The sequence below is a fragment of the Rhamphochromis sp. 'chilingali' genome, assembly GCF_963969265.1.
Source record: "Rhamphochromis sp. 'chilingali' genome assembly, chromosome: 18".
Classification (NCBI taxonomy): Eukaryota; Metazoa; Chordata; class Actinopteri; order Cichliformes; family Cichlidae; genus Rhamphochromis; species Rhamphochromis sp. 'chilingali'.
In genome coordinates, this window is record NC_137945.1 from 19,088,308 (window position 1) to 19,115,561 (window position 27,254).

The following is a 27,254-nucleotide window of genomic DNA, read 5'->3' on the forward strand; positions in this document are numbered from 1 at the left end:
TCTAAGGAATGTGGAGCATTTTGCAGAAAAGGGAATTGAGCTCGAGTCCAATTGATCTCATTAATTCTGAATTTCTAAAACTGATTTCTGTCCTTTGCAAATTGCAGTGAAGTACAAAAATCTTCCTAATGCAGGCAAAGTTGTCCTTTCAGTTTGCACATGCTCCAACAAAATGTTGAAAACATCCAAATACTAAAAATCTTTGTTAAATTTCACCACTGCTCAGCCCCTAAATGATGCTTTGGGCTGCCTTCTTATCCACAGAAGGCTCCCTTGTTTTCTAACAAGTGAACTGTGACCTGTTGAGTAATTTGGTTGTGGGAACCACAGTGGGAACAGCTTAACCAGCAGTAATCTCCTCATCTGGCACTATGTGGTCTGTCAAACACAAGTGGGGCTTCATTTCACTTACTCGTTGGCATCCATCAAAAATGGATAGAACTATTTTTAACTTGGCATACGCGAAATAATGCATGTGAGGAAAGGATAATGAATGATCATAGCAGGTGTCAGAAGTATTCTGGTATAAAGCCTTGGGGCTAAGGGAAAATTGGACTGATCTTGCTGTATTTATTTATTCATGCTCAAATCTGGCAGACATGTAGCAAAAGCTATGTTGCAGAACAGCTTCCCTGCTGCTTAGAACCTTACAGCTAGTGCTGAGAGCTAGTGCTTGGCTAGCTTCCTGTTGCCTTCTTATTGTGCCGGTGGCAGGCGAGAGTCCCACTGCCAAGTAGGCCTTATCCTTCCTTAAAGCTGCATTTATTATTTTTCGGAGAAAAAAGTATCACTGCTGCTGCATGAGGCTTTTTAACTGCTTCTAAATCAAACTGGATATACATATGAACTTCCAAAGTAGTTTTGCATGTTAAAAATCCAGCAAAAATGAAATTTTTATGTCTGTGTATTCCTCTATTCTGTGATAAAATCTAATTTAAAGTAATTCGTAGGAAATCAGCACCTCTAATGTTGTGATTGATCTGAAATGTCTACGCTAGCTGGAGGAAGGTAAGCCTAATTTTTGAATTGGTGAAAAGTTCATGAAAAGCCTGAGAAATCAAATGAATTCAGTTGATCTGCCATGTTTCAACAGGCAGAGAGCTGCACTTTCTTATTTTGCACATCCTACACCTATAAACAAGCGCACACTACCTGTCACGGAAACTGTCAGAATCAGCACTGACAGACAGCTGACATGTTTTCATTCCAGTATTATTAAACTATTTTAAGTATTAATGTCAGTCCCGATATGCACAAGCGGTTCCTCTGTGTGTCTTCAGCAAAATCAGGAAACCTTAAACTGAAATCTATTTTTTAATCTCCCGTGCGGCTGCAAAGGGCGCTGAGGATACTGGTAATGGATACTATAAATTATGTAGCACAGTGCAAGTATTTACTGTACCTTTGTGTGCACAGCTACTGTGCATACATATGCATATGCACTACACTCACAATCCTTAGACAAACCCACCCACACACACAACCCACATAAGTTAATCCACTTCCACTTTCAAATTTGCCCTCATAAAGCTTGTGATGCAAACTCATAAAGTGGCACTTATATGACTTATGAAGCTGCTGATTTAAAAAAAACAAAGTGCCAATCTGTGATAAAAGTTTTACGAAGTGGAAGAACACTCATATCTTTGTCATATCTCTGTATTCTGTTGCGCTTTATTGGTGTGTGAGAAGTTTGTGGAACAGTTATGCACCTACTGGCGCCGTAAAATACACGATCTGAACTGCTGAGCATGTTGATGTTTGACATTTCAGGTAACGTAAGACGGTACTTCAGCACATGCTGTCAGTATGGAAAGTGTGACATGGAGATATGCAGAGGACAATGGAGAAGAGCTTGAGTGGTTTTAGAGTTCATTTAGGAACCTTGTTATCAACATTATGTGCTCTGCAGCTTTGATTCAGCTTTACTGGTCATCACCATACTCATATATCTGACAGTGAGAAGTATGTGACTTGAATTAAAATGGCTGGCTGCAAATATCTTGCAAATGAAACTCACTCTGCTGGCTGAGATTGGCAGACTGAACGGTGTAAGACAGTTAAGATGCAATTTGCTCACACGGGCAAAAAACCTGTGAACAATCTGAGGTGCATAATTATTACATGCGAAATGCCATCACGGAAAGAAAGAAAGAATAAAATAGATGAGATGTTGATCATTTTTTCCCCACTTTTTTTATCGTGTGAGTAATTAAAATTTCTTCATTTTCAGCAAATTGCAAACAGCTTAATTATCATTGCCAGCAACTGCCACTTGTCATCATGAAACGATGCTGACTGTCTTGCAATATTAAATTAAAGCTGCCCTCTGGAGTTTTTGACCACTATTAGCACACAGTAGTTTTTTTATGAGTGAGTCCTTATTTGATTTCAGCTGTGCACGTGCACGAGGGCAAACATGCGGCTTTTCTTATCAATTACTGACTAACTATGTAGGAAATGCACCCGCACGGGCAGTGCAAATAGGAAATCGGCACATCCATTTTCTTCCATGTATCCAATTCAGGGTTGCACCGGGGCTAGAGCCTGCAAACAGAAAATAATATAATGACCACCTTTGTTTTGGTTAATTAATGAGAAAATCCTACAGGAGATCTTCAAGTTACATATTTTAGTGCGTGCTGTGCAATTGATCTATAAATGAAAACTAACAATCACTGATAGATGATGAGAGCGTTTTATGTTAATTTATGTTTGTAATTGACGCTTGCATCCTTTTCTCTTGAAACTTTTGCAGGAGCTGCACATTTGAGTGTAAATAAGGGAAATAGAAGCTGAAGTGCTCATAATATCATAGTGAAAGTCGGATTCACATGGCTGCCCATCAAGTTGGGTGTCTCGACAGAGATGTCACACTGCTAACAGGCCGGCATCCCTGCTGCAAAGCGATGCGAGGCATGTGTGTGTGACACGTTGAAATGATGCAAACCTCTGGGCCTCAGTCTGGTGTCTTTGTTTCTGGGCTGTCATCATTCTCATGAGTCCAAGGCTGCTGACCTTAGACCTTCACAGTGACAGCAGGACTTTGAAACAACAGACCTAGAAGCCCATACTAAAACTGGAGATGTCAGACACATGAACTCCAGGATATGGAGCTCGGATGTCAAATAGTAACAGAATACGATGCCTGCACGGGACACTCAATTTGATGGGGGGGGGGGGGGGGGAAATGTTGACAGTGTGACGTATAATGGTGCAAAGACTGTCAGTTTGACATTTGCAACTCAAAAATGACGGGCAAAGGCAGGAAGATGAAGGAGGGGAGGGGAGGGGAAGAGAGGCTTTCCTAACCCCTCTCTGTTCTGCACCATGGGATAGAGAGCACAAGCAGAGAGAGGTTGACAGGACAGGAAGGAGAAAGGCTGGCATGTTGACAGCTGAATTCTCTCTTTCACACACACACACACTCACACACATTCTCACAGGTATGCATTTGATTACATAAACTGAGTAGAGCTGATTTTAATACACAAGAGGTGTTTACTGTATATATTAGGCCTCACTGCTGACTTCTGTCAGAGGTCTGGCATATGGCTCTTCCCAACATAATTTGTTGTAAAGAAAAGTAGGTGCCCTGTCAACACTATCACCTTGACGAGTGAACTATGAAGCGAGCTTTTAGAATGCAGAGTGCGCCAGCAGCTCCCCAAAGAGCGCTGCTAAAATATTTCAGCAGGATATTATTAAAAGTGTACTGTGGGAGACGAGAGAAAGAAAAGCTATCAAAACAAAAAGTGCAGAGCCCATAGAAAGGACTCAGCAAAGATTACAAAAAAACGATAAAACTCTGGAAGTTTTATAGATTGAAACAAACTAAACCTTTACTGTAACGTTTTGGATGATGAAGGAGAAACTTGGCCCAAGCTTGCATATAAAGCAAAGTACAGCTGAAAGGGGGAGGATGCATTGTTCTATTATGCACTGCCTCCGCTGAGAGTGCTATGATCAAAATTCTGCAATTTCACTTTGTCTGCGAGAAATGAAAATTATTGTATCAATATCCACTGAAACCATTTCTCTCCTTTTATCTCCCCGAGACAGAGAGATATTTCAGTATCCATGGGGTTCAGTCCAGTGGCTCACAATAGAGATTGGAAATAGACAGGTACTAAAGAAAGGTTCATGGGTGGAAAAAAACTGAAACAGGATATGAACACGGTCCAAAAAAGAAGCAGATCCACATTCAGTAATTAGACCTTTCACCCCTACTCCCAAGCCTCCAAGTCCCCTGGGTTTCCAGGCTTGGCATCACTACATTTCACGGACACTGTAAGCACCAGGGACACATATAGATTAGCCCTCAAGGGTAGTCTCACACTGAGGCTATTGCTCCTGACTGATTACAGATTCAGCTCGAATGTTCCGCTCCCGCTTCAACAAAAGATATCAGCACCAGGGGTTAACTCCACTGGATTCATTTCTTTCTACAGTCACAGCGAAGATTATTGTAAATACTCACCAAATGCCATCACAGGTGTCTCGCAGACCTTATTTACCCCATTCGACAACTCTATTTTACGTTCATATGCGGTTCTAAACTTTTTTTTTTCTCCTCGTTTGGAGCCAGGAGTTTAAAATGTGCAGCTGCAGTTCGAGTTCAATAAGTTTCAGCAATTCATGCTCATCTCTCAGATTTGTAACACTGTCAGCCTCCATTTTTTTCACTTTGTCTTCACAGGGACATGATTTTCACGGGAGTATAAAAATTGAGGGGTTCTACTCCAAACTCAAGTATGAGCCGCTTTGTGGCTCTAGAAGACGAGCGATCTCGGAGACATCAGAACATGCTAACAGGCTGAGAAAACCAAGTGTTCAAGAACGCTGTGAATGTTTGTGTTGCGGGTGCTGATCAGTTTGTAAGGAACACTGAAAAGAGATGGATGTGCTTGTGCATCGGAGCTTCCAGTGTGAAATCTGGCAGCAGTCCAGTCTTAGTAAAATGCATGTCAGTGGCCTTTGCCGACTGAATGATGAGCCCGTCACTAATGATGTGTCCATATGGGAGCATGGGATGAGCAGTCATGAAAGCAATGACAGAACACAATACAACAAAGTGGAACATCTGGATGCTCAAAGCTGGAGACACGCACCAATCTTGAGAGCACATGTGCAGCCATGTAATTGGATAAAGGATCCCTATATATAAAACACATTCCTACATCCTCACATTGAGAGATGGGGGAAAAAAACTGCTTGAACGCTCCCTGCAGGAGCTCCCGAGTACGGTTTGATCAACCACAACATTATAACGATCTCAGTGAGATCCATCAGCGCTGACAGTGATCACTCATGCCCGCTGTGATGAGGGTATGTGACGCTCAGCCATCTCTGCCCTGTAGCACAATGATGGTGAGAATGGTGTGTGAGGAGAAGATATGGACAGAGTGCTATGTGGGTGGCTTTTAGATGACAGTTCATCAGTAGCTCTGTGTGCATGTAGATATTTGTTGCTGTGCCAACAGGGACTTAATCAAGTGTCACTACAGTAAGTGGAGCCGGAGGTATATTTATGTGTGCGAACCTATTTGTGCCTGTTTGATAAAGTGGAGGGATTAAACACCTTGTTCCGTTGTAGTGTGTAAATCTCAAGTCTTTTCCACTGTGCAGGTGTTGATTTAATGGAACAGTTCGACATTTTGGGAAATAAACTTGTTCAGTTTCTTGTCAGCACAGTAAATATGAAGCTTCAGCGAGCAGCCAGTCATCTTACGGGTAGATCTTTGTTAGCGTTGGACAGAGCAGGACAGCTTTCACCCCCTGCACTTACGCTGTGTAGGATTTTCTAACACTAACAGACTATTAGTGGTAGCTTCATGTAGATAGACACACGGTACAGTGCAAAAGTCTGAGCCAAAGGCAAGTATTCTTCAGGAGTAGTTCTCCAGGCTTCTCAAAACATATTCAAAGCTCTTCTTTGGATGTTTCTGCCTTTTGTTCTGTTCTCTGTCACGGTGATCCCACACTGCTCGAGTAATGTTGAGGTCTGGGCTCTGCAGGGCCCAATCCATGACTGTGTTCCCTTGTGTGTTTTTCTATTCAGTTGTGTTTCCTGCTGTCAATGGTTTTTAGGACTGACAGTTTTTCTTTTGTCCTCCACTTTTGTTAAGCACACATTGCATACCATGCAGATAGATGGCAATTTTTCAGCTAATAGCTCTTTGGTACGCATAGGCAGACTTTGTGCAGACTTTTTAAACACTCATTAGGTGAGTGTGTAAAACCTCAGCTAAAGAAATGGAAAGAATGCATGTGTCTTTGTGACAGGCTGCTGGTAATACAGTGTTTAAAGATACAGTTTTAAACCGGTTCTTTGCTAAGTTCTCTGTTATGTGTAGACCAACAGCTAGTTCATCACTTGAGTTAGGGGCCTTTATGTTTGAATTATTCATAAGTCAGTGTTAAGTGGTCGAATACAATGAATGGACTAAAAATGAGGGGCAAAATAGCCAATGTCCAAAGAAAAACTTTGAAAGACCTTCAGAAAGCCAGAGAACCATTGCTCAAGACTCACTCCTTAGAGGGTGACCTCTAAGGAGTGAGTCTTAAGGTCATCCGAGAGGTAAGCCATGAGGTAACACCATTAACGTTATATTTTTAACATGAGTAATTGACATTGTGCATGAATATTTCCAAACCTTAATCTTTTCCTAAACTCTGCGTGATACCCTGGTATTGTGCACTGAGGATATTTTTTAAGCTATACCTTTAAACTTCTTGGCAATCAGTCTTTTTTTTTTTTTTTTTTTTTCTTTTTTTTTGCCTGTCCCGTTTGGCTCTTTTGCCATCAGAATTGTTGTCTAAAGGCAAAGAAAGATGCCCAACGGATTTACTTTACCAAATTGACCATCCCAGCCTTGCCGTAATGGTCCATTTGATTCACCTTTTATTGTTTGTTTGTTTTTTCACTTACTGAATACGGGACAGACTTGACTGGAAGAAAGAAGGGGAGAAAGAAAGAGGGAAAGAGAAACAGCTGAGAAGAGGGACGGGGGAGAAGGGCAAAAAACAAAAACCAACAGAATGGGCAAAAAAAAAGGGGAAAAAAATGCATATATCAATCACCTGGGTCACCTGCTGAGAAAGAAAAAAGAAAACAAGCAGAAGAGAACAAGAGTAATAGAATAAACAACATCACAATGATATATGGGAATATGACAGTAAATACTAAATGTTAAACATTATTGTGCAGCACATAAGATCAACAGAACACAGTGTGCTTTGAGGTAGGAGCCAAAAAGGGTGTAGTTTGTGGGTGTGATCACCCGTGTGTACACCTGTGAGCATGGACGCGCTTGTTTTTTTAAAAGGTTCCTTCATGTAATGATCTGCTAGAGGGTGTGGGGGGGCCACAGCCCCGTCCTCCAGGGCATGAAGCAGGTATGAAGGAGATCAAAACTCCAGACATCCAGAGGCCCCCAGAACACAAGAGACCAAGAAAGACCAACAGAGGGGCAGCTGCGCCACTGTCCCGGAAAGAGCTGAGGAGAGTCCCAGATGAGGGCTCACTCAGCAGCCGCGGAGCAGAAGCCAGGGGGAGTTGCAGTGACGCGCCCGTGAGCTCCGCCGGCAGCCAGCCGTGCCTGAGTGACCGAGCCCCAGGCTGAGAGGCCGGGGGCACCCCACCTCCGAAGTGGCCCGAGCGAGCCCCAGGCTCCAGGCCCCGATAAGCGGCCGCCAAGGAGTGAGCCGGTGTGTAACTGGACGCCCATCCCCGGACACAAAGAACCACCAACGCTCCGACACCTGAGGGAGTCCGCCACCAGCAGGGGAAGTGGTGGTGGGGGGAGATAGGCCTCCAAACCTTGGAGGACCTGGGATGTCCCCAGAGAGGTGCCGTCTGATACCCAACCTGACATATAGACACAGGCACACACAGATACAAACATCCGTTCCCACCCTCATGCTCTCATATGCACTTACTCCACACTCAACCAACGTGGAGACAGACATAAAGAGACGCTGTACACACGATCACACTCCCCAAGCGTACTCTACGAACCGGGTCTAGGTACCCTTGCCCCTGGAGGGGGGAACTGCACCCAGACCCAGGTGGTGTTACCCTTTTCCCTGCGGTGGGGGGAGGCAGACCGCCCCGACTCCGCAGCAGCAGGGAGGCCCCACACTCCAGACCGCAGTCGGACGGCCAACTCCTCCTCCTAGCCCCCCTGCTCCAGCAGGTCGCAGAGAATGGGGGTGAGAGAAGACTCCAAACCTCCCTCCACCCGCTCATAGCTTAAAGCTATGCTGTTTGTTATCGATTGTTGTCTTCCACTGAGATTGCAATTAAGGTGAACAGTGCGAACCTGCGGAAGTGCTGAGCTTTTAGACCCTGAACAGTATGAGAAGAATTGACGAATAATCAAACATCCTAACCTGGTCTGCTTCACTGAGTCCAGCAGGAATGCTTCTGTCAGCTTTTTTATACAGTGTGGTAGCTGCTGTGAAAGACATCCACCTCTGTATGGATTTTTTACTTGCAGCACACTAACAAGATTTTCCCAACAGGTCATCATTAGGATAAAATGCGAGACTTTGGCAGAGGTTTCTGGGTTAGAAAAATTAGCTCTCAGTTGACATTCAGCACATCCAGAATTTATCCCAAACAACCTGGGTGAATTTATAATGTGACAGATGCATGTCGAAACCTGCCATTATGGGCACAGGTCAGACATCCTTGGCTTCATCTTTCACACAAACCCTGATTATCAGTTCATTGTTCGACCTTTATTACTATTACTACCATTAAAAAGGGATAAAAGGCAAATAAGGTATGGGTTCAGAGTGCTGAACTATGTAATAGAATGAACATCTAAAGCAAGTCACATTTCAGTTCACATTTCAGGCACTGCAGTTTCTTCATTGTTCCCAAATTACTGGCAATATGAAGTCAAACACGTGGGTCACCCATTACTCTCTCGTCCACACTGCTGAGAGCTGTTTGAAACGCTTTCAGTGCGCACATAGAAATTTAAATTCTATTAGTATGTAACTATGGTACCATTCCACCCTCCAACGGCATCCCCCTCTCTATCACTGTTGATTGCATTTACTTATTTGGGTGTAATGGAACTGGCTTGAAAATATGCCATGCTGCATGGAATAGCTCTCTGCCTGGAAATATGCCATCATTATGCTTAACCACTCTGGGTGATTACCTACCTGCCAATTTCATCTGATTCCATACTTCATGCGACATATTGGGGAAGAAGTGACAGTCTATGATGTATAAAAGTGAATTTTCACTAAACAGCATCCTGTGAAATGACGGTCACGATGGACGTGGAGTCGGATTTGGCAGTTCGCTGCCAGTCACTGAATACGCTCTACAAGAATAAATTGCTGACTGGCATAAATATTTTTTGACTGTTGTGGCCTTAATGCGCAGTCATGGTTGGATGGGTGCTATATTTTAACAGGCTGGGGTGTGTTGGAAATAGACTGTGTGGAGAAAGTCAAGGAGGGTGAGCAAGATAAGGCCAAGTAGTTTAGCCCAGAAACAGCGAGTGTGTTACATTATTTCTATTACAAACCCAGTGAGACCAAATGAATGCAATTAAAACCGATCAAACCTGCCTGTTTTTTTATGAAATGATAATTATGTAGAACCATAGGAAATTAACCTTTTTTTAATCAAATGGCCAGTGATTTAATTAGAGGGTAAAATGTCTGTATGTGACCCAAGCACTGGGTGAAGAAAGCTCAGCACTGTTATCCTGCAGGCTCAGTTGGGATAGACTCATACAGGTCTCATGCAAGCAGCCCACCATATAAACTAACCACACAGATAGCAGCGTGCTAAGATATCAGAGCATTTGTGACAAAAAGAGTGAATAATGGACTCTGGATATTACTCAGCTGCATAGAATTACAGGTCAAAACGAGAATAAATGCAGAGCACCATCTTCTGGATGTGTAAAAAAAGGTTTGCTGGTAAATTTGCCACATACACTGTTAAAAGTAGAAATACACTTTTTTGTTTTTTATTCCTTTGGTAAACACCGGATGCTACATTTTCCAAAAAGCTACTTTATAGCTATTTTCCAGGAAAGAAGAAAAACACATTTCCATTCCAGCTTCTCAAGCTCGACAAAGCTCCTTCTGAGTATATTACATAACAGTTTGCCTCCATGAAGCCCTTAGATTTGTACAGTCAGCGGAGAATCCCTTAAAACTTCATAAATGATGTGTGTTTTTAGACAGATTCCTCTGTTGGTCTCCATAATTGATTCAAAATATTCATCAATTTATTCACCACTGGTGTAAAATCCTAACAGTAATCCAGCACTTAGGGCCATAAAAGTGGATTTTAGCTGCTGTTCACCAAAGTCACTTCCTAATTAAATTACCTCATTCTTTATTGTTAAAAAAAATCAATCAATTTCATCAAGCTCAAAGTTTATAGCCTCAAAAACATGTCATTCTCTCTGTATTCTGACTGTAAACTGTACTCCACCCTGCCAGCCGTGTTTCCAGAAACAGATTTTAGAAGTAGCTTGGGTAAGTAGCCCATATGTTGTTGGGATTATGTTCTCAAAGGGAACATGAATGTCGGAAATGTATCAGCATGGCTGACAGTTGTGACTGTTACCAGAGCTGTAGATTTTATAGCTTGTTCTGCCTTTGTTCTAATGACCAGATCCCTTAAGAGCTCTTGTTGTGCTACTCGGCTGCACTGGTGGTGTAATATTCTTAATGCAGCTGTCAATCCTATTATGGTCCGTCACTTTTGTGATGGAAAAGTGTAAGCAGCAGTCTGGGAGACAAAGTCTCAATCTGCGTCTTTCTCTCAGTTTCTTAATCTCTCGCTCATAATCCCTCATCCACTGTTAGTCCTCTCACTCTCTCCGTAATTAAAGATTCAGCTGTCAGATTGCAGTTTTACTGTTTCCACCCTCATTCTTCTTAGGTTTCACCCTTCTAACCAACTGACGGTTTGTTTAAGAGCTAATGCTGCACACAGTTTAACCCTGTAATTCTGACTAATCTTAAACCTGTTACCGAGCTAACGTGGAAAAAATAAATGCTTAGCAATCCCCCTTTCATGTTTTTGCATTGGCTACTAGTTGAAGTATGTTAGCCTGTAGTTTATCGCCCCGCTGGGTCAAATTGCAGCCTGTTGTTGGTATAGAAATGTCTGTGAGCCATCGATCGCCTCCCCGGGCCCTCTGGAACAGATGCACAGCGGCAGTGAAAATTGAAACAGGAGTCTGCTACCACTCATAATTCCATGACAGTGAAATGAAACACATCTCAAGAAAGCAATCAGACTCTTAAATTACCTTTCTTGAGGGGGGCATTGTTTGCAGATCAGCAGAACTATCCTTGCTCTGTCCCTTTATGTCACTGTATCGCTCGCTCAGTCTCTCTCCCTGCCTCTCAGACACTCTGCGTGCAGTAATGAGTGGCAGAGTGGCGATGTTGTGTTGATTTATTGCATGGTTGCCCAAGTGGAACCTGGATGGAATTTGTCTGTCATTGGGGTGTCACTTAGATGGAAACACCTGTGATGCCTAGGGACAACTAACCGCTCCATCAGGAATGGGTTCCCGACTGAGCTATCAGCCTATCCTAGATGCATGCACACAAATTTACACAGGTACACAATCGCGTGCGCTAGGACTGAAAACAAAATGCACTCTGTACTGACAAAGCTACACAGTCTTTACTGTGAATAAAATATTGATTTATTACCATTCTATTTTTATTTTTATGTTACGAAGCAGCCCAGCTTTTTCAGAATTGGGTTCACAACATGAACCAAAGTGCTTTAGCTGCCCTAATCTAACAACAACAGGCTGTATATAAGAAATAAATATGGCCTCCAGGTCTGAAACGTGAAGCCAGCTCTGCAATTCTTTCTAAAGACCAAAGGAGGGAATGACTCGTCTGCTTGAAAAAACTGATTATACAGAAATCTGCTTACTTAATCTATATTTCTAAGCACTTTTCTATTTAGATTATGATTGCAATTGTATAACATATAGTGAGCCACTGATAAAGAAAAACTGCTAAAGCAATTTAGTTGTATGGAAATCTCCTTTTCACTCCATGAAAAGATCAGTTTTGTTACTTTAATAGAATATTTTGCATAGATCCAGTTATAAAAGATGATTTTATAAGTTAAGCTACCCCAGAGTAAAATAGTTCAAGCTCTTCCTACCAATATACCACTCCAACACTGCAGCATGCCGTTTCTTAACAACACATGCACACATACCTAAACAGGATGGGGGACATTGTTGGCAAGATGCAGGAGTAGCGTTGTATCAGCTTTGTGTCCTTGTCATTGTTCCCTGGGGTATTCTGGAAAGAAAGAGGAGGAGAGAAGGAGGAGAGCAGTTAACAGTTTGATCAATGGGAGAGATGGAAGCACATGCACACACACGCACATAGAGCTATGGGCACACACAACCATAAACAGATTTCTCAAATCCATCAGTGTAAACAAGAAAGGAAAATAAAGTAAAAATCCATCCCAGTGACTGAATTCCCCCAGAAATCTGGATGGACACATTTATTCAATGCGGCATATACACTGTGAGTTTCTGTAACAAACTCCTCACACTAGCAATGTTAAAGGAGCATACTACACTCCAGAGGATATGGGGGCAGAAAGATGGATGAATGGACCATTGAGCATATTTATTAATAAATATGATTTTTTTCTCTTCAATGCCGATGTGCTTAATGGTCTGTAGCGAACAAAGACATTTCAGCCTGTGAAACCAAAACTAATTAAGACAGTAAATGAACAAAACACATAATTAAAGACATTGCAACACTTCAGTATATTTTCATAATGCGATTCTGATTGAAGAGATTTCGAGCTGTAATCTGCCAGAGGTGCTTCTGCGATATGTCTACATTTGCTCATACATGGAAAGGTTGCAGAGTAGATTATAAAAGACACCCCTTATGGTATTTTTGGCTGTGTGATTTTCTTAGGAGCTATGTCTCACCATGCCTGGATGGAAGGGTAGTGACCAAAGTTATCAGCTGAACCAATCTAGCTTGGTTACTACAGTGCACAGGTACCTGCTAATAAGAGCTAAAATGTGAAGAAAATTATACTGGAATGTTATTAGCTGAAATAATCTAACTGCACACTTCTTAGGCTGTCTGTTATTTTAAAAATAAGTGCACAGCAAGTCATGAATTTGTGAGCACTAAAACACATTCTACTTGAGTAATTTGAACTAGCTAATGTACCCCAATGGACTATAACACCTTGTGTTGGTACCGTCTGTACCAACAGAGCTGTTACTCAAAGTAGCCACGGCCCTTTTCATGCAAACTTTAAGCCTTAATACAGTTTAAAGTGGTAATTTATCATACAGGGGGTTGAAGTAGTATGCAAACATTGTTTTTTTGTACTGAAGTTCAACATTTTGTAGGAACTGCCTCATTTTTGGAGCTAAACTCAAGTGGCCACTCTTGGAACAGCAGTTTTTGGTTCTAGTGGAGCGGTCCCCAACCTTTTTTGTGCCACGGACCGGCCTTTAAGGTGTCACGGATAAATACAACAAAATAAAATCAGTACCGGCACCAAAAAAAAGAAGATTTATTCATAACACATGGGAAAAGATCCAGGGAAACTGAGTTAATGATAAAAACGATTAAAAAAAATAATGCTAAAAACCAATAAAAACCCTGAAAACCATAAATTTCACACCCGAGCCTCAACTATCGCAGCCTGGTACCAAACAACTCACGGACCGCTACCAGTCCGTGGCCCGAGGGTTGGAGACCGCTCTTCTAGTGGACTGTCTTGATATGAGGAATAAGTTGTTACAATTAAGTCCACATGTGTGAGTCGTCTTAACTGAACACTAACTTTTGAATACTGAAAAGATAACAGCTTATGATCCAAATGCAACATGGTGAATGGTCTCAATCAAGGGAGAGGACTATGGGACAAAAAGAAGCCTTTAGAGGTTAGAAACAAACGAGATGACCCTGAGTGTCATGTTTTCCCTGCTGAAGTGTCCTTGACCAAGACACTGTATCTCTGTCTGCTTAAAGAGCTTTTCTATAGTGGTTTTCCTTATGGAGATCAATAATGTATCGCATGAATCATAAATTCAACCACAAGGACAGAGATTCCCCACCTCTTGTAATTTATATGTCTCTGAAAACGATGTAACAGTCAGTTCTGCTGACACAGGATTTTTCTTTTTAAAAAAAGACACATTTCTGGATACTGATCACCTCCACTAGGAAATACTGAGGGTTAAGTGCTTTGCTCAAGGGCACTTGAAGTAGAGGTGGTAGTCACTAGCTGCTTTGACCTGTATGGATTTTATTTTCTCAGCTACAAGCTCATCCTACTCCTTTAAAGAGTATAATTTTACATTTGCAGGTCAGTGACATCCTAGCCTATCATTTTGTGCACCATAAGCACAAGTTGAACTCTTTCCATCTGTCTTTTTTCCCCTTTGCAGACTAGCTCAATACAGTTCTTAGCAGGCACATTGATGTGTGGCACTGGGATACACATCAATGCTAATCACTGTTTGGGGCAAAGACCCAGCTCACTGGCCGTGTCACCAGGGTGTGGTGAATCCTATCAGTCCCCAGCAGATATTGCCCCCCACTTTTTCTCAGCTACTCCTCTGTATAGTTGGGTTGTCATCCACAGGGTCAACAAAGCACTGTTGAGTGTGTATTAGCTATATGGCTAATCTTTACAGCTCCGTTTCATTGAAAGAGGCTTTCACAATAGGCTTTTGTTTGCTCAGGGAAACAGTCCAGCATGTATTTTGCCTTTATAGTTGAAAGCTGGTCAAACTGCAAGAACGAAAAGTGCACTCAAAACAGGAAGCCGTGAAATAACGACACCGGCAATCGTCTCTGCCAGAATTGTTCTTCAGATTGAACTGATTGAACGGGCCAGACTGTGGAAAATCTTTTGTTTTCAGGCCCTGACTTTCTCACTCTGCCTCTTCCTCTGCTTGTCTTTTGAACTCAATCCTCAGCTACGGCTGGTGTGATTAATGGCAGCCATTCATTAACTTGATCAACCACTTTAGCAGAGATTATTAATCAGATGCTTATTTAAATGTCACCACCGAGCAGCTGAGAGGAAATGAGGCCACTGGGAAATTGAGTTTTTGTGTGTGGGCTGCTTGTCTGTCTGTGTGTGTGTGTGTGTGTGTGTGTGTGTGTGTGTGTGTGTGTGTGTGTGTGTGTGTGTGTGTGTGTGTGCGTTTGCGCACTGTGCATGTTTACTTGCTGGAATATTTCCTCACACTGCTAACCTTGAACTCATTCATATGCTGTTATACATGCATTTGTGGGAGCAGCTAATACTGAAGGGATATGTAGCAATGGAGCCTAATGTTCAATTCCAAATGAGACGCATTGTGTCTCATTAATAAAACATTTTGTTGTGCCTGCATTATGAAGAGCATTACAATACTTATGGGATTGTTCAGTTATTAGAAATTCACACCTCCTGACAGCTTTGCAGGGCTCTGCTTCATTTCTATGTGTGGGCCTAAAGTATAGGCTATATGTGCTGTATATAGAAGATTTATAACATTTATCACTAAACATGCTGCCAAATAGGGATAATCAGGACCTACGTATCATTTGTTTCAGAAAGTTTTACCACAGCAAATTCGTAATGATTGTTTTCGTGTCCAGAGTTGCCACTGCCAAACTGCTAGTACAAACATGTTTTGAAGAAATGTAATGAGCAAATTTGAGCTGGCATTTGCAAGCTGCTCATGTTTGCTTTCACATACAGTCCAGACCGTGTGTATTTTCACAGCTACGTTTTTTTTCCCGCTCATTCGGGGCTGTGCTTCAGCGCATTCAGTTTGAAATGAAATATTGGATATTACACTGAAGTCCCTGGTCTTTGCTAAAATTTGAGCAGGATTATGCCAATATTGAGAGAACTGTGTGGGAGGTATTTTCACACATAAGGGCCAGATTTTTAGGGATCTAAGTGACATGAAGTCAGAAAAAAATTTAATATTCTGTGGAGAAAAAAAAAGAGCAAAAACTTCAATGACAGCCTGAAGTCTTTGACACACAAACCAGGCCCTTTTATCTTCCCTGGTGTTGCTCACACAGACCTTCAGCTATTGCTTATTGTGGGGAAGTTTTTTCCATGCGTGCTTTTTTTATACAATGAACTCATCTATTTGTGGATTTTAAAGTCGTATTCCTTTACACGGTCACATTGTTACTCCTCACAGTCAGAATAAGTTTTCTGTGGAAGCTGTTATCACAACCTTTAGTTACTTTTTAAAAAATAAATGACAACTAAACACCACGTGAATATTTGCAAGTAAAATGTGTGGCTTTGTGTGACCTTTAGATGTGCTTTTTTAAAAATCTGATGGTTAACAGTGTACTTTAACCCAAACGAAGATCTAACCCTAATCAAGTAGTTTCTGTGGCTGTGTGAACAAATAGTTCTAGCGCCTGACTTTCTTCTTGTGGCTGCTCCTTTTAGGGGTCGCCACATCTACCTTTATCTCACCCTATCGTTAACATCCTAATTGTTGTATGCCTAAACGTAACTAAACCAGGAATAAAAATGAAAGCAAATAGAAAGTGTAAGCAGAAATTAAAAATACTCCCAGACTGGAGTCTCCCAAGTGAATGTCTGGTATGCTTGTGCCACCTTCAGCCTTCCTGCCTTTAATGAAGAAGCTTATGCTTGGCTGCTAGTCTATTCGTTGCCTCACTTCCTCTTTTCCACTCTGTAAAGCCGACATCATTGCTGCAGTCCAATGATCTATCTGCCCGCCTTCTTTAAGCCAGTCAGCCTCCACTCTGTATACTTTAACTTGCGCTGCTCCTCTTTCATTCTCCCTTGCAGACTCCTTCGTCCAAACCACCCCCTCCCCATCTCCGGGGGGTCTGCCCTAATTCCCATCACCACTAGGATTTCATTCTGCCGTGATGGGCCATCAGAGTCAAATCACAGAATACCATAATTGTGCAGAGTTCCTCAAATATTCAAAGACTCAAACTGAAGTTGAGACCTGGCACTTTGTTGTAGTACTTTTTTAAGTAGCCAACTTAGCATGCAGATTATAGCTTCTGTGAATTCTGCTCTGTCTCTGGGAATTGCAGTGGTTGTGCTACCTTCTCTTTTTTTAACCATACCTGTTGTACATATAATAATATGCAAAAAAGCTGTTTGTGTGGTTAAGATTAAACTGTACGCTGGAGGTGTTTTTCTCTTTAAGTTGCCTGTGAATGAAGAGCACATATAGGACTTAAAGTCTGCATCCCAGGCTTTAAAGTGAGCAGTTCTGTGCTGCAAAGGGTAAACGCAGTAAGTCCCAGATTACACTTAGACGAGCTTTATGAAGGGAGGAGAGGGTGTGGCCAAGTGTGGATGTGCTCTGAATCCAGCTTGCTTCGAAAGCATTTATACGATAAAGCAGGGCCTTTAAAGACACTACAGCGAATACGTCTGCAGAGAACGCACAGATCCCACATGTCAGCTGTCTGAGCTGAAATCTCTATTTTATGATATTTACCTTCAGTGTAGCAACACACAGAAAGAGCCTTCTGAAATGTCCCATTCACAGTGTAATCAGTATTAATAGTACTGGTGAGCTGATGCATCCAATTTAACAGGGTTAAATCAGCTGCTGTGGAAGGAGTACACTTCTTCTGTATATGCTTCATGAATCATTCCATCAATCCATGTAATTGATTAAATTGATTAATCAGCGAGGGCAGAGAAGGTGATGGATGGCGAGAGGGGTGGGACCCATCAGAATGAAATTCAAGAGCTGAAGTTTAAAAAGGTCAAAGGTCACACAAGTGACATTTATAGGCATAGCACCCTCTTCGTTCTTGATGTTAGGAATAACCTTTATCAAAGGTTCATGAATGTGTGTGTGTTTGCCCGAATGTGTGCGTGCATCGCCATAGATACATTCCACTTAGGTTTCTTGCCCCTGTGATCGTGTTTGGGTAAGTGATGCCAAAGCCCAATAATAAATCTGTGCCGCAACTATCATCGATGACCTGAAGGTTACAGTTTCATTAAGTGTCTTCCACTTTGATTTTCTCATCCCTCATGCCCTTCTGCTCTCCTGCCTGCCTAACTCCCCACTACACCTAGTAAAGATGCTCTGAGAGGCAATGTAGACACGGATAATGAGAAAGGGGGGGGGGGGGGGGGGGGGGGGGGGCTTTCATAAGTGGTGCAGTCAGCAGGCTTTGAGGAATGCATTGACATTTAAGGAAATATACTGATTACCTTTCTGATCAGCCTAGTTTGTTATTGATCCTTGCCTAGTACACGTCTGCGTGTTTGCAGATGCAGCGCCCAGATGAGATAACAGTTTAACTCTGTTAATGCCTCTTATTACTTGATAAATGTTGATATCTATCATAACATAGTTTTATATTTCAGAGTCTATAATTACTCCATCTTTAAGGTGATCACGAGTTAAATATACTTGCCGTACTAATTAACATCAGACCTTTGCAAGTTGGCTGATATCCACACCAAGGCTGCCTCAAAGTCAGTCCACAATGTTACACCCCGGCCTAGGCAACCGGGGTGCAACGTAGAAAAACAAAGATAAGGAAAATAAAACCACGAAGGCTCTCCACCAAAATCCCAAAACGAAAATATCCCATGACGAAAGTATTAACAAACCCATTCACAACTATTTACAACAGACTATTTATTTACAACAAAACACCAAACTATTTACAACACGGGGGAGATCGCGACCATGACACACTGAAACACAGGGTTTAAATACATAGAGGGAGCAATCAGGAAATGGACCACAGGAGGGAAACACAGCTGGGGCAAATTAGAACTGACGAGACAGGGAAAATGTAAACTGAACACACTAAGTTAACACAGACTTTCAAAGTAAAGCAGGAAATACATAAGTCATGCAAAAACAAAACACTGACACACCGAAACGTAACATTTCCCCCTACCCAAAAATCAAACATGTAACCCCAAGTGAAAAGTTTGATTCAGACAAACGAAGGCTGAAACGAAGGCTGAAACGAAGGCAGACGAAGCTGATGGAGGCTGGAGCGGTCCCACTGACCCTCCAGCAGACGACGAAGGCTGGAGCGTCCCTCGGACCCTCCAGCGAAGGCGGATGAAGGCTGGAGCGGTCCCACGGACCCTCCCCCCAGCGAAGGCGGAAGAAGGCAGACGAAGCTGATGGAGGCTGGAGCGGTCCCACGGACCCTCCAGCAGAGGCGGATGAAGGCTGGTGCGGTCCCCCGGACCCTCCAGCAGAGGCGGATGAAGGCTGGTGCGGTCCCTCGGACGCTCCAGCGAAGGCGGATGAGCAGCCCACCAGCTGCACACACGGACACGCAGCCCACCAGCTGCACACACGGACACGCAGCCCACCAGCTGCACACACGGACACGCAGCCCACCAGCTGCAGAAGGCTGGAGCGGTCCCTCGGATCCTCCAGCGAAGGCGGATGAAGGCTGGAGCGGTCCCTCGGATCCTCCAGCGAAGACAGACGAGCAGCTCACTAGCTGCACACACGGACACGCAGCCCACCAGCTGCACACACGGACACGCAGCCCACCAGCTGCACACACGGACACGCAGCCCACCAGCTGCACACACGGACACGCAGCCCACCAGCTGCAGAAGGCTGGAGCGGTCCCTCGGATCCTCCAGCGAAGGCAGACGGAGGCTGAAGCGGTCCTCGGACCCTCCAGCGAAGACAGAAGGCCGAAGCTGTCTCTCCTTCGGACCCACCAGCGATCCCAGACGAGCCCCCATATGTTACACCCCGGCCTAGGCAACCGAGGTGCAACGTAGAAAAACAAAGATAAGGAAAATAAAACCACGAAGGCTCTCCACCAATATCCCATGACGAAAGTATTAACAAACCCATTCACAACTATTTACAACAGACTATTTATTTACAACAAAACACCAAACTATTTACAACACGGGGGAGATCGCGACCATGACACACTGAAACACAGGGTTTAAATACATAGAGGGAGCAATCAGGAAATGGACCACAGGAGGGAAACACAGCTGGGGCAAATTAGAACTGACGAGACAGGGAAAATGTAAACTGAACACACTAAGTTAACACAGACTTTCAAAGTAAAGCAGGAAATACATAAGTCATGCAAAAACAAAACACTGACACACCGAAACGTAACAACAAGAAGAAGAATCAATGCATCATATTTTGTTTATTTCAAACTCCCGTGTATGAATAAACAATACCTGCTTGTGTGTGTGTGGATAGAGAGCGAGATCCTCCTTTTACATTCTTGTTTTTCATTATTTATAGTATATGTAAAGATAAAATGAGCTTAAACGATCAATGGAATAAAGATGCTAAATGGGCTCTAAATGTGTGGTTTTTAACCGTATACAAAAACTAGGCCACACCGCTTTCATTTGCAAATTTAACAAATGTTATATTACATTACAGCAAATTCACATGTTTTTCTTGTAAAAGGAAAAAAAATCACTCATAATATTGAAGCATATGGCATCTTTCACCACTTCTCCAGATGGAAAGACGACAAGTGGGTGGATTTGTTTGAAATGTACAAGCAAAGCATTGCTTTCTCCAAAAGACAAAAAACATGTTTACTACCACTTAGCTGTCCAAGGCCAGAGGAGCCACTTTTAAAATTGCGTGGTATTCCCCATTCAGCTTTTTAGAGATTGAATCATTGAGCCTAAGTTGAAAGCAACAATTAATCAGGAGGGAAGTGTAGTAAAAGCCTCAGGAGAAACTCTTGAGTACACTCTAAGCACGTCTCCTGACTGCTTTTGTGCTCACATGAATGTTTTACTGTCCCAGACGGTGTTAAAGTGCCAAAGAGAGAAGGGGTTTCGGCAGCCTTGCTACATTTGTCACAGGTATTCAACAGGCTCGTCTTCTCACCATTTGGGGAGGTTCCCATCTTCTGAATCTGTGAGAACAAAGCAGAAATTGAGCCAATTGAGCCTATCTGAATCCTATCTGTTCCATCATTTGACTCCCTTTTTTTATATCACCGCAGCACAGGCGTCGGTGCAATGTTTTTCCGAGTCCGAAGTGCTCACACTCAAGTACCGACTCATGTCTAGACAGAAAAATTAGGGCATACATACAGACAAAAAAAAACTTTGACATTTAGACAAGGTGTTCACGCTGTGCAATCAGACCTCATTTTCCACACAGAGCTCAGTCAATGGTAGCCATGTCTCGATTTGGCAAGGAACAATCAGATTTAATGTGAAGCCTTTTTTTGTGTTTCTTGTTTCTGCAGGCTCTATCCTCAAAAGAATGCAGCCCAAAGATCACAGCTAACGGCATATCTTTGAAAGCCCAACCGCTCTGTTACTAGGCTGGAATAAAATGGGGTCTCTGGGAATGTATTGTAATTCTGTGGAGGTTTTACATCAAAGAGAATGCTGTATTTCAGGGCAGGTGACATGCAGTGGTGTAATAGTGGAATGCTGCATCAGAAAAGTAGCCTAATAACTTCATTGCTCTTTCCTTTTATTGAGAAACAATCATAAATAATCACACATCGCATGAATTTTAGACGCGTTTAAGCTTCACCGGTTTGTGCTTATGAAATTCTGATAGACTGAAAAAACACACACAAACCTCCTTGACAAGATACACACACTGAAATGATGATGTGAAAGACTAGTGAGAGTGTTCAAGAGTCAATTTCTGTCTTCTGTGAAGTCATCTGAAGAGTGATATTGAGTCTTTGGGGATAAGAGATGAGACTGTGATGTTGCGCTAGCAGGAGGAGGGAACACAGCTCAGAAAGGCTGGCCTTGTTGATGTAATTTATTGCAACATTATTCAGGAAAAACTGCTAAAAAGCTCTCACTTGAAGCTGACTTTTTAAACTTTGCGTGACACGTTTCTTATCACGTACAGCTGGGAAGTTGAGTTTGATTTTTGTTCTGAATATGTAAAAGTTTGGTGGAGGATTACCGTCACAGCCTCGCAGTCTGCTAAAATTTTAAAACCTTTCTTTAGGACACATTTAATGTTTCTTCTCTTCCGTTTAGGTCTGTTAAGCCTCAGTTATGCTTTGTTCTGGCACTGCTAAATGGAACAAAAATGAGACTTATGTGGTGAGCTCAGGGGAGCCGAGCCCAAGAAATGTTATCTTTGCTATATACTTTCCAGAGGCTTACAGCGTCATCTGCACAGGAAGCATTCATCTGAATGTCATGAATTACTGGATACGCATTCATCCACTGATTTGCAAAAAATGTAATCTAACCTGAATTGCTTTGAAATATAGCTAAAATAAGTGATGTTGTGTGTTAGCTAATGAGCTATGCTAGTGCTACCATTATCCATGCAAGCTATCTGATGGTTAAAACAAAATTCCAACCCGAATGAACATTTTTTTAAACACTGGCTATCTAACTGAGAAAGATTCTTCAGCTCTGACATGTTTGTGCATTTAGCTATTTGTGTTCCAGTAGTAAAATTAGAAAAGTGAGGATTTGTTATGCTTCCTAGCAAGGTGGAGTCATTCATCTACCACTAGCAATACAGCGCAGTACCAGTTTTCAGAATCAGAATCAGAATACTGTATTGATCCCTAGGGGAAATTATTTAAAAACAAATGCTTTATGCTTTTAAAAACACTTCTGCAACCCGTCGTGGGTAGAGACTGGTCAGGGCTCTTTATATGGCTTATTTAGCAGGTCACAGATCATAACAGATTACAGGTTTCGCAGTTTTGCTAACATTTGCATGCAATGCTGCCATCGTGGATTGTAAAGTCAGGACTCTCAAAAGTCAGGATTACCAACATGGACCTTGAAATGCACCCCCAAGCAGGACATTTTTTAAGAAACGCAAACATCTTCATCATAAGTTACTAAACACAATTGGTCACCAATTTAAAAACAATTTTTGCCTTTTAAGGGTGTACTTATGATGTGATTAATAATCGTTGATGATCTATAATCGAACAGATTTTTTTTTATCACAGTTAATTTTGATTTTTGTTTCTTTAAAGAATAATATTACATGATGCTGGTTGCATGTGATCTATCGCTACCCAACCCTGATTGTGAGTAAATACTGACTTGACGGTGACCTCATGTTGGCATCAATAAGTTGGCTGCTACACTTCACAAAATCATCACCTGTCTTGGTTTAAAGCCAATTACTGTAAAATACAGCTGCAGTGTCCTGATAACAATATTGAATTGAAGCACAAGCGTGCATTTGCCTCAATCCTCCAAATCATTTGATTTTATTCAGAGCAATATCTGACAAACATATTAAGAGGTTGTTTTATTGTACTGCAGGACTTTGCATGTGGGTGGAGTAGATTTCTTTTTGTAATTTTATCAAACTACTCTAAGGAAACAAAAAAGCGTTTTTCAAATACTCCATAGATTAAAAAAAAAGAAAAAAAAGAATTGCCGCTCAGTTTGGTTTATTCATCCTGCTTTATCAGTTTCTAAAACGTTGGTCCTTTGGTTCAATGATTTCAGCTAGACTCGTTATCATGCATGCCCTGCAACGGTTTGTGAGCTCACACTTTCCAATGTTGTAGATGTGAACGTGCTAAAATGACAAACTAAACAACTGTATAGTAATTAAAATGCTAGCATGGTGATGTTAGCATATAGCTTAGTGCGGGTTCAGATAGACAAATAGATACTGGAGCACTTCCCAGTTTAAAACATTAATGGCACAGCTGCCTTAACAGTGTTGGTACCTGTAGTTAAAAAAATATTTTTTATGTTGCTTTAATGCTTAATCCACCAGTGCAAAGTGCAAAAGTCACACATAACCAGATGTTATATGGAGAATATCTGGAGAACTTCCTGTTGGTGACTTCAAAGAGGAAAAAGCAGCAAAGCATTCAGAGACGCTGAAATAATTTATACGTGAGGACAGCAGTTTGTTGTCTTTGCAGGAAGTTCCTCAGTACATAGATAAACCTTGTTGTGTTTTCCTCTGTAATGATTTTGATTTTGTAATCATATATTAAAAAATAATTTCCCCCTTCCTCTATTCTGCTCTCTCCTCAGATCCAGACTTTGGAGACATGGGAATACCCCCACCTCTGCCCTGTAGGTACACTCCCTCTCTCTCCCGCTTTCTGCTTTCTTTCTCTCTCTATAGCCATTCTTCTTCTCTTGTCTCTCTAAAGTGTATTTATGCTGTTTACTATCACTTATATACATACTGTGTGTTGGTGCATGTGTTATACCTCTTAATCATGTTTGTCTGCATGAACCACACATGTGTGCATGCATTTGTTTTGGGTGTGTTTATACATATGCGTGTGTTTCAGCCTGTCAGTATGACATGGTTGGCCCAGAAGGTATCGTCGAGTCTCATCAGATCACCAGAGACGGAAAGGCCGGTGCCACAGAGGCCGTCGACTGTAAATGGTACATCCGTGCCCCGCCGCGCTCCAAGGTCAGTGACGTAAACTACGCTCCCATCAAACTGTGAATTTGATTTGAAGCCAAATTTTGAAATGTCACATGAAATAAAATGGAAATGAAATTGTGTCCCCATTAGCTGAGCTGATGACAGCACAACATAGTTACATCAGAAAGACTAATGTTCAGCTGACAAATCCTGGATGTATTCCTTGTGAAATTTCCGGCTTCTGTTGAGATATTGAGGATATTTTTTCTTAATAATTATCTGTTTCCTTTCTATATTTCTCCACACAGGCAGTAAGATCAGGGGTTGCATCAGGAAGCTTTGATATTACATGTCAGTTTGTCTGCAGCTGTCAGCAGTATCCCGACGAGAGTGTTTGTGGCTGGGGGGAGGACTTGTTTCCCCGCTAGGGTCAGACAGATAGGCAGAAGGGTTTATTTGGGGTCAGGCCCATTTTTTAAATCAGTGAGCTGTTGCCAAGAGGAATAGAGGGAGGGAAGAAAAAAAAGAGAGCGCTGCAGAAGGAGAGAGGACTGAACAAACAAAGAGAGGCAGGAAGCGTTACCATTGATAAAATAGTGTTGGGTTGCAGTTTGACCCTGAGGCCTGCAACAGCCTGCATTTGTTTTCCTCGCCTGTGTTTTGCATATACAAATACAGGACATGCATATACATGCACACCTTTGCTCCAACCCCTAATACACACTAGACATGCTTCCTTATCTACTAGAGGTGCCTGTGCTGCATTAATGCATGGGATTAAGTGTTTCCTAAGGGCAGAGCAGCAGTGCAGGAAAAGGCTATATTTTACAAATGCTACCACCTCTCATATGATTCTATATGGTTTGATCCTGTACATCCATGACTGCAGTAAATCTGCTGCTCAAATAGTGTTGGCCCTCTTCTGAGTGCATTTGGGGGGTTTGATTTGATAGCATAAGGCCACAATTTTACTTTGACTTTCATGGTTAGAACAATTCTTTGAAGGGCAGGAAGGAATTATGGTGTCTGCATAGTTAAAATGTTAAAATATTTGATCTCCCTCGTAATACTAAAACTATAAATCGTGACATTAAATAAACCCATGTTTTATATTACAGTGTCTTTTGGATCTGCGCGTGTCTGGTTTGTACATATGTGAGAATGTATTTATAACTTTGGTCATGACAGGCTTCTTTAACTATGACTCACTTATGGCACAGACATGTGGTTCATTTATTTTTATCGTTCTTATTATCTTCATTATGCCACTGTAGAAAGTCAGATGACCAAAAGAACTGGTTGTATGTAAACACAAAATGTATATGTCTTCTTTGCAAGCTACATAGAAATCTGTTCAGTTTTAAAGACAAACAAAACCTAACCTGTAAACTTTGGGTTTGATGTTTACCTGGAATACAGTAATGTTAGTCTGTGAAGGTTCTCAGTCATCCAGGTCATCGTAGTCAAAGGAGCTTGCAAAGAAAAGCGTCTGGACTTCTTTAAGTTGCTTGAAGACGTTTCACCTCTCATCCGAGAAGCTTCTTCAGTTCTAAGGTCAAATGGTGGAGAGTCCCAGATATAAACCTAGTGGGAGTATCCCCCCACAGAGGGACAAAAGGACCCCCTGATGATCCTCTAATCGCCTGAGCCAAGGTGTGAAACTGGGTGTGGGTCCCCATCAGCCAGAGTTTCGGGTGTGTTCATTGTGAAACCTGGCCCCACCTTATCATGCGAATTCCTGAGGTCAGATGGCCCAGGATGTGAGTGGGCGTTAAGGCGTCTGGGAAGGGATCTCAAAACTGGATTATAGATGGCAGAGAGTTGGTGTCGTAAACCACCGCCTCTGTTCAAAGATGGTCGCTCACAGTGGACATAGATGGCTTCTTTCACTCCTCTTTCAAACCATCTGTCCTCTCTGTCCAAAATGTGAACGTTGGCATCCTCGAAAGAGTGTCCTTTATCCTTAAGATGCAGATGGACTGCTGAGTCTTGTCCTGTGGAGGTGGCTCTTCTGTGTTGTGCCATGCGCTTGTGAAGTGGCTGATTGGTCTCTCCAATGTAGAGATGTAGTCTCTCTCTCTTTGATGTAGTCTCTCTCTTCACTTGCATACCCACCACGGAGGCCGTGGAGACTGTCATAAAACGACTACAAGAAGACAGCTCCTTGGAGGACAGGACCAACTTCACACCCGATCAGATCCGCACACTGTTAGACCTCTGCCTCACCACTACATATTTCAAGTACAACGAAGGCTTCTACAGACAAAAACATGGCTGTGCCATGGGCTCCCCCGTGTCACCTATTGTAGCCAACCTTTACATGGAGGAAGTGGAAAGGAAGGCTCTTGGCTCTTTCAAAGGAAGAGTACCCAGCCACTGGTACAGATATGTGGACGACACCTGGGTCAAAATCAAGACCCAAGAAGTGGAATCCTTCACTGCGCACATTAACGCTGTGGATAAGAACATCAAATTCACCAGGGAAGACACAAAGGACAACTGTCTGCCTTTCCTGGACTGCGCTGTGCACATTGAAGAGAACGGCAAACTCAACATCAAAGTTTAGCGGAAGCCCACACACACGGACCAGTACCTCCTCTTTAACTCCCATCACCCTCTGGAACACAAACTTGGAGTAATTAGGACCCTACACCACCGGGCAGAACATGTTCCCTCTAAGCCTGAAGGAAAAAAGAAAGAACACACACATGTAAAGGAAGCACTCAAAACGTGCGGCTATCCTAAATGGGCGTTCTTAAAGTCAGCAAAGAGGCACAGAAAAGAAGACCAGACACCAGCGAGGGAGGATAAGAAGGACAGACGCAACAACATTGTCATCCTCTATGTAGCCGGTGTATCAGAGAAACTCAG

At 42.4% G+C, this 27,254-nt stretch overlaps 1 protein-coding gene across 2 annotated transcripts in view; it reads left to right on the forward strand.

The window, feature by feature from the left end:
* The window catches only part of neto1l (neuropilin (NRP) and tolloid (TLL)-like 1, like), an 80,945-nt gene that overhangs the window by 30,358 nt on the left and 23,333 nt on the right, over positions 1-27,254 (forward strand). For both annotated transcript variants that reach the window (XM_080864926.1, XM_080864925.1), the window contains exons 5-6: positions 24,035-24,076; positions 24,301-24,428. In XM_080864926.1, coding sequence (XP_080721052.1) covers positions 24,035-24,076; positions 24,301-24,428 — 170 coding nt within the window. The remainder of the gene's footprint in view (positions 1-24,034; positions 24,077-24,300; positions 24,429-27,254) is intronic.